This window comes from Cryptomeria japonica, chromosome 9 (assembly GCF_030272615.1).
Source record: "Cryptomeria japonica chromosome 9, Sugi_1.0, whole genome shotgun sequence".
NCBI classification, from domain to species: domain Eukaryota; kingdom Viridiplantae; phylum Streptophyta; class Pinopsida; order Cupressales; family Cupressaceae; genus Cryptomeria; species Cryptomeria japonica.
In genome coordinates, this window is record NC_081413.1 from 717005193 (window position 1) to 717014439 (window position 9247).

Below are 9247 nucleotides of genomic sequence, written 5' to 3' on the forward strand. Positions count from 1 at the left end.
TGCAAACAAGAAATTAGCGTGAAGGATGTCAAGATATTGTATATGTTTGAATTTCATATTAAAATATAATGTGGAGTGACTTCCTTCCAATAAAGAGCATCACATAATGTTGCCCTATCTCAAAAGTTGTTTTATTTAAAATATATTATATATTTGAATATTTTTATTATTTTTATGTGAATTTTTTAATAATAAATTAGATAATAAGAATCCATACTTTTTAATTCTTTGATTTTCATAATTAAATAAGTGAGACAAAGATAAAATTATGATATTTATGATATTATAAGAACAAAAAAGATGAATTTTTAACTACATTTATTACAATTGAATTTCTTTAGAACTCATCAAACAACCTAATTGTAAAAAACTCCTATATTTTCTCAATAAAATACCCTAGAATTTTCTAATTAACCTCTCCATAACACCATACCCTGCCTAATTAAGAAAAAGTGGAAAACTACAAAGAAAATGCTAGGAAGAAGATATTGGTTTGGCTGCTCTGAAATTTTCATGCGTTAGGCGGGATTCATTGATTCTTAACCCCTTAAGTCCGTCTCTAAAATCCCAACTTTTTTCCTCAGTCGGACCCCAATCTTAGCTCTGTGTATCGGACCTGTTTGGACATATTATTATTCGGAGATCTGTGCTGCAAAAGGATAATAAAATTGGCATGGCTGCAGTCCACATGCATTGGCAGAAATAAACGATAAATAGTTCTATTCTTCTCAGGAAATATCAGTTTGGGAAGGCTATGAACTGTTACCGCTAGGTATGTCTGCATTCGTAATTCTTTGAGCTAAATTTTGTTGATTATTTAATAACTGTAAATAATAGCGCTTGAGAGAAGATAATGTTCATAGCGAACATGTTGAAATCCCAGATAAAATGTGTCAAATGTTGTCAAGAATTGGTGCAGCTAAAGTCTAGGGTTGAAAATTCTGTAAATAACCGGTTTTGCTAAACAATGAATGAGGCGGTGAGGCTCAAACTTAGGGTTTGACATTTAGCCGACTAGTAAGTGAAATTTTTGGATGTTGTGATGTCAAATACTGCGGTGAGTGGAGCCAGAAAATGGGATAATGTGATGAATGAAAAAATATCTTGAAATTAAACAGTTAACATTTTAGGTTTTCTGTATTTAGTTATTTTGGCAAGAGAAGAATTATGGAATACAGTAGAAGCTTCAAAGTTATTGCATTTTCTACAGTTTCTCTGGTAAGAAAACTAGGGGTATATTATAATCTCTGGAGAGTGCAAGAATTTCATGCCAGACTGTCAAATTCTAGGTCTGGACTTATTGAACGTAGGAAAATCAATTGCATTAATCCCACAATCGAAACGGAAAGTACTTCCACAGTAATGATGAAATTCTCAAAAATAATTTTCAAAGCAGAAAAGTTTTCAACACAGACAATCTCAAAGAATTGCGAGGCAGAAATTTGTGAAGAAGAAATAGATTATGTCGATATTAAAGGAATAGATAGGGGGACTTTGGACTCCATCTGTGATTTGGTGAGGCTGCAGCAGTGGGATTTGCTGAAGGAAAATTCTGCTAAATTGACGCCATGTATTGTAGTGCAAGCATTGGCTGTAAAGCATGCCACTGCTGGATCGAAAATCCAATTGTCTCATTTGTTAGAGAAAGAAGGAAACATTCAGGAAACGATACAAATTTACTCTGCAATGATTCACATTTTAATAAGGGCAAAGATGTTTAGTGATGCAAGGGCGTTGATGGACTGTCTTATTCTTTCTTCCAAGTGCCATGCCTCGGCTTCAGATATTTTCAGGTCGTTGATTTCTGCATATGTAGGATTCTCTGTACCTGTAGCTCTCGACATGTTGATCAAAACTTATGCACGGTTTAATATGATTCAAGATGCTGCTGATATTTTTCAACAGTCAAGCAATTGCACTTTTGCAAATGATGTTATCTTCTGCAACAGGCTTCTTAAAGTTATAATCAAAATGCAGCTACCCGACTTGGTATTTAAAATATTCAAAGAAATGCAGAAAAGGAGAATCTGTCCCAATATTGACACATGGAATTGTGTTCTTGAAGCCTACTGTGAGAGAGGTAACCTGCCAAAAGCGAACAACTTAGTATTTAAAATGCATGAAACAGGTACAATTCCAGATAGTGTTACCTATGATTTGCTTATTGACGGATACTGTAGGGAAAGCAGAATTACTGAGGCTCTTGAACTTATGAAGCATATTATACATGAAGGCTCTGTGCCTGGGATTAAGGCCTACAATGCACTCATAAGGGGACTATGCAAGGAAGGTAATTTGCAGGAAGCCAAATCCCTCCTACAACAAATTCATCAAAATGGGGTTAAGCCCAGCCCTGAAACTTATGCAGCTTTAATTGAAACCCATTTGAAACACTGGCGCATAAGCAGTGCTGTAAATCTGCATGAACAGATGTTAGAACATGACCTTCTCCTTGACAAGGCTACTTACAGGTCAATCATCAGCATACTTTGCAACTTTGAGATGGTGAAGGAAACAAGTAATTTTGTTCTCCTAACAATGGAAAGAGAGTTAGTCCCTGCCAAAACAATCTTCTTTGCAATGTTGAAAAGCAACTATCTCAAGGATAATGTTAAACAGCTGAAAAGAATTCTCAATAAAGCCATGGAAGAAGGTATAGAACTGAGTATTGCAACTTACACTACACTTATTGAAGGTTTTTACAAAGCAGGCATGTTGCAAGAAGCAAATGAATGGTTCAAAGAAATGCAAAAAAGAGGGTTGACTCCCAAAAGGAGTAGCTATGTCAAGCTAATATATGGCCATTGCAAGGAAGGGAATTCAAGGATAGGTTTGAAGTTGTTGGAGGAAATGATTCAGAAAGGTTTCTCACTTACCATTTCTGTCTATGAGAAAATTGTTACTGGGCTTTGCGATGATAATAACATTCATGAAGCACTTAATCTTGCTCGTCAAATGTTGAAAAGAGGTTTAATACTTGAAATAAGTACCTATGCCAGAGTAATTCACAGGCACTTGCAGGAGGGGAATTTGCAGGAGGCAGTGGTTCTGATGGAGGAAATTCTGGAAAAAGGAATTATACCAAAATCAGAAATCTGTGTTCCATTCTTTACACAACTTTGCATGCAAAGAGAAACAGAGAAAGCAGATAACCTTTTTCACATGATGCTGGACAATGGTTGCATTTCTATTGTTTCAGACTATAACCTGCTAATTGATGGTTATTGCAAGGAAGGGAGAATGAAGAAAGCTCTAGAAGTACAGGATAAAATGGTTAAAAAGGGTATGACTCCTGATATGGATTCTTTTAAGATACTCATTAGGGAATACTGTAGAAAAGGAGAAACAGAGACAGGTGAACGTCTCTTGAATAATATGCTGGAGAGGGGAATGACTCCTCTTGTTTCTATTTATAATGATCTTATCCTTGGTTACTGTCAGGGTGGAAAAATGGAGGCGGCTTTGAGGCTTCGAGATAGCATGTCTTTGAATGGTATAGAGCCTAATGTGGACACCTACAATGCGCTTATCTGTGGAGTTTGCTCAACAATCTGAAAATATATAATACTGTTAACTCCAAGAGGAAAATGTTGAATCAGTATTGAATTATACAAGCCTATGACAGGGAAGTAGATTATGGATTGGCGCCTTGCTATATCTGAAACAAGCAGGAAAATATTTCATTTAAAGATGGTTATTGAAATGGCGATCTGTATCCACAACTGCATTTCATGAACAAGATCTTCCTTCAATGCAGCACATACGTGCTTGAGCAGCAGTTTAACTTTGGTTTTAGGTTTCAAAATTCCAAAAGAAAAGCGAGCATGTGATACTTACCTCTATATGATGGTGCTTTTAAGAATTAAATGGTGAGTAAATTTCAGCAGAGAGGAGGTTCTTAGCAGAGTAGCATGGCCCATTTGCATGAAGACAGAGGCAAGTTAAGAAGTGGCACAAATTTTCAAGTACTGCACACGATTTGGTTTAAAGGCCATTAAAATTTAAAAGTCATCTTCATCATCGTCAATTTTAGATATGAGGTAGATTGCAGTATTACAGGGTTTTGAAAGTCGATTAGCGCATCAAATATAATATTTCTTGTTTCTAAATGAAGATATATGCCAGTAGCTGCTGTGTTAACCAGCTTTTACTATCTGTCAGAAAGTCAAGCCCTCTGGCAACCATTACTAGAAACTTCTGAGTCTCATACTGGTCTTATTTGATATCTGGGGGATATCAAACAAAGGAGTTCCTTGTGAACTTTTTTCTTCTCCAACTGCAAAAGTTACGGTTCTATAGAATACCGTGGGATTTTATAGCTATTTCTGAACTGCACAGAACGGGTAGATTTACCAGACACATCCAAACACACCTCATATGATTAATAAGGATTCACTTTAATGGGTAACTGTTATCCATCATCAGGGTGTCTTTATTGTAATAGTTAACAAATATAACTACTGTAATTAATTTGGTGCAATATGCCATCAAATGGATTACTATGATGAAATTCTGCAGTGTTTTCTAGAAACTATCATCAGACAACTGGCACTTTAAGGCTTTACTCTGATGTTTTTTTTAGGTTGCTTTTTTGTTTTTGCAGCTCCAAGATTCAGGAATTAAAGACGAGTGTTAGAATTTCAGTCAATGTAAAATTGTTCAATATATGAAGTGAATGTTTCTTTCAGCCATCTAATGGCCTTGTAGTATGGTTAGATAATATATTTCTCCTTTAGCTACCTATTGGTAGCTCTTATTCTTTGTAATTTGCTTTTATTCAATATAAAAAAAAATGGACTCACTCTGAAGAAATTCTTCATTTTTGTTGTCTTGATTTAAACTAGCAGATTGGGATGTAATGTTTCCTAACTGGGATGTACTTGTTTTGGCTGAAAATTAACAATTCTAACGATATAATTCATTTACCACTAACATTCTAAAGTAACTCATAAAAGTTATTGAGTTAGATAGTTAATGAATAATTAACATCATATGAAATGATAAATAAATTTGCTACTAGAACCTAAACCCTAACTTGTTCCCATAACCAACCATTGTAGAATCAGAAAGGAAAGCCTTGAAAGGGCGCCCAAAGACTGTTCATCACAATTAAGCCCAAGAGTGTTGAGTATCCAACTATGACAACTTGCCCCTTGACCCACACAAATGATGGAAACATCCAACTATGATAATTCCATCACTTGATGTGGTGTACTTAATTTGAGGGACCGGTCTACTAACTCTCCCTAACTTTTTTCCTGCCATTTCACATGTGATGGCTTGTGGGAACAAGGAATAGACAAATTTTATTAATTAAATAAACAATAGATTGACAAGGCTTATTAATATCTTAGTCAAATTCTATTAATTAAATAAACAATAGATTGACAAGGCTTATTAATGTCTTAGTCAAAGATATATTAAATGGTATAGATGTATAATAACATTTATCCACATTGCATACCACTATACATATACATCAAACATATTTACATTTCCATGCATACCAGTCCAAGTCAATTTTTCTATTGATTGCTGTTCTTATATATGTCCAATCTAATCCGATGAACGCAGATTGCAAATTATTAATAATGATAACGATCCTTGTCAATATCCTTGATGAATTGCAGATTCTATGTATAAGAACTTCTGCTCTCATTCGATGTATGCATGGTTGATATTTGTATGAATGATTGATTGAATGAATTCCTTCAATTGTATTATTTGAGGTGAGTGATAATTAAGTGATTGTTGATTAGATGATTGATGAGTGATGATGTAATGAAGGCTGGTTCAATATCTTGTTGAATGATGATTGATAGGATAATTTGCTGATTGATTGTTTGCTTGATTGGATAATTGATGATTGCTTTGTGGATCTACGGGTGATGATTGATTGGTGTCCCCTTCAATGCTTGGAATAAATTCTTCTTCATATTTTATTGGAGAAATGGTCACCACCCTTCATAAGAATTAAGTATAATTAATTATTTTCCAAATTGATCTCCCTTGGATTTTTTCCTCAAATGAAACCTTCTTCCTTTATATCTTCCAATATGAAGGAGAAGTCACACCTCTTCCTCATGTCTATCCTTTGACAAGAGTCACAACCTTTCACAATTACCACCTTTTGAAACAACACAACCTTTCATAGTTTCTACTCTTTGAAAGAGTCACAACCTTTCTTCTTCCCATTTCTTTCTTTTTTCATTAATCCTTTCTTGACTTACATCCTTCATTCTCTCCTCTTTATAAAGGCGGGGTCCTTTCTGAATTAACTGCTGCGTCTTCTTCTTATCGCCTGATAATTCGAATTAGATCTCTAACTTGAAATGATTTTCCTTGTATCCCTTTTCCATTCCATATCCTTTTATACTTTCATATTTTATTGAAGAGAGGCATCTATTTGGAAAGAGACATACATTAAAGGGTCATATTTCCTCATTTCTGTCTTATTATTCATATCAGATCTGCACTTCTGATTATAGATTAAAGTGCTCTTTCAAATGAAAATCTTTTCTCCCTTTTATACCTCATGTTTGAAGGAGTCACAACTTTTCATTTTATTGTTCTTTGACCATTCATTAAAATTAACTAAATTTAATTTATTTTAATTTTATCCTTTTATATTTCAGTTTTATTTTTTATTTTTTATATTTTAATTTTATTATTAATATTTATTATTAAATCCTACTTCAAAATGGAAACATTACAGAAGATTATTAATTATTATTACCTGATGCCTAGGCTTTTACAGCCCGCTGTTCCAATACATATTTTAAGATTTAAGGATGCTGTCAATTTTATTGATGGCTATGATAGATATTTCCAGTGACTTATCAGAAACATCATTTGCAGCCTTTGTGCTACGTAAAATTGTTTCAACTTTCTAGTATAATAAGATTCTTGGTTTTTTAGTATAGTAAGATTTTAAAAATTTAACTAGAAGGGCTTTACAGTTGAATTGCTTAAGCAAACAGATGAGTAATAATAAACATTACAGTACCAGATTAGTGTAAAATTAGTGTCAAGAAAACTCATTTTTATTCTGAGAAAATATCTTAGCAAAATAAGCATAAGCCAGCCATAATCGTTGCCACTTTTGGGAGTTGTGAGGGATCTAAACGTTCATGATTATGATTCTTAAAAAGTTTTTACTTTATGCACAACATCCTCACTAATGAACCGTTTGAAAAACAAATGGAGACTGGCCTTGTGTCTCCAATTGATATTACATCATATAAATGGAATCGGCATGACTTTATTCTGTATCAATTATCTAATGGGTATATCTAATCACCATATCTTAATATGCATAAATTATCATAGTAAATTATCTTATTGCCTTTATTAAACTTGCTCCCAAAACATCTGTTTTCTTTTATGAGCATGTTCATTAATGTAGGCGTCTGATTTGTATGGCAATCCATTCAGAGTGTAAATGCAAAATGAATGTGATTTGAATCAGATGCAATATGACCAAGTTTTCCATATATAACATATGATTTATATGGATATGCACCAAGGCAAAGGATAACACAAAGGTTATATTAAGGCACGTGGAAGGGATTGAGGGTGTGCTATTCTAAGAAAGAAAAATTAAAAGCTGTGATTGAAAATGTATTGGCATGTGTCTTGGAAAACAATGGAACTGAAAAAAGAAAAGAGAGGGTAGGTAATAGATCGGTGCACACTTATTAGATAGGACACACCACTTCAAAGGGGTAAATATTTTAGTGTTAAATACCTCTACGCAATTGACACGTATCGAAGGTTGTTAGTGGATCAATGTAAATGGATTGGTTTTTACAATAAAAATAAATAAGTTTTTATTGTATTTTATTTGTGAATAGAAGTACAACAAATATTTCTTTGCCATTGATTTTAAAGGAGAGATATACAATAGGAGAGAATTAGAGAAAACAGAAAAAAATATGATGTTTCATAATATGGAGGAGATTTTCAATGTATATTTCTATGTAAGGTTGACATGAATGATAAATGGGTCCAGATTGTTGGAAATATTGTCATTGATGTCAAATGTAAGAAGCCAATGCTGTCATTAATTTCAAAATTATATGAACAAAATCATCATTGATGTCGAAGATATATGAGAGAGATTGTTGGTTTGATTGTCATTCATGTCAAGGATTTCATAGATTGAAGATTCATAGATGAAATAGTTGCCATCATTGTCATTGATGTCAAATGAGATCAATGTCAAAGTGCTCTAAAAAAAATCATCAAAGTGGCTATCTAATAAAGAGTAGCCTTGTGTGAAGAAAGGTTGACCACCTTTTGAATGTTAATAAGAGGACATAATATTCATAGATATACAATAGGAGAGAGTTTAGAGAAAAGAGAAAAAAATACGATGTTTCATAATATGGAGGAGATTTTCATTGTATATTTCTATGTAAGGTTGACATGAATTATAAATGGGGAGATTGTTGGAAATATTGTCATTGATGTCAAATGTAAGAAGACAATGCTGTCATTAATCTCAAAATTACATGGACAAGATCATCATTGATGTCGAAGGTCTATGAGAGAGATTGTTGGTTTGATTGTCATTCATGTCAAGGATTTCATAGATCAAAGATTCATAGATGAAATAGTTGCCATCATTGTCATTGATGTCAAATGAGATCTACGTCAAAGTGCTCTCAAAAAAATCATCAAAGTGGCTATCTAATAAAGAGTAGCCATGTGCGATGAAAAGTCGACCACCTTTTGAATGTTAATAAGAGGACACTAATTTATTAATTATGAGGTGCAACAATTACTTTTGTTAATACAAGTGATTGTATTATGACAATGTTTGATACAATTTAAAGAAAATTATAAAGTCGGTGATCAAGTTTTACAAGGTTTGAGTTGAGTTTAGAAAAGTCATAGTTAGTGATCATGTTTTACAAGGTTTGAGTTTAGTTTAGAAACGACAACGACAAAATTTATAGAACACAAAAATAATATAACAAAATTTGTCTCATTCAAATTTGTCTTATTCAAAATGAAGAAGAGGTGTGATTTGTTGGTCATTGCTTCTGCTAGGATATGTTGTTGTCATCGATGTCAACATATTCCTATGATTTATTGCTCAGGTGGTTATAGATTGGTTTATTGGGGTCATGATTTGGTATATGGAGTATTTCTAGTATCATTATATCTTTTTGTATTGGTTTCAGTGACTCAGGAGCTTAATTGATCATATCATATGATCCGGTTTACAGTTTGGTTCTTCTGA

The 9247-nt window shown here is 33.3% G+C and overlaps 1 protein-coding gene across 1 annotated transcript; it reads left to right on the plus strand.

Annotated features, from left to right (window-relative positions):
- Positions 1–427: 427 nt before the first annotated feature.
- Positions 428–4766, plus strand: LOC131035279 (pentatricopeptide repeat-containing protein At5g39710). Its single transcript, XM_057966953.2, has one exon. It carries the CDS (start codon positions 1168–1170, stop codon positions 3553–3555), a length of 2388 nt encoding a protein of 795 aa, XP_057822936.2. The 5' UTR covers positions 428–1167; the 3' UTR covers positions 3556–4766.
- The last annotated feature ends 4481 nt before the right edge of the window (positions 4767–9247 follow it).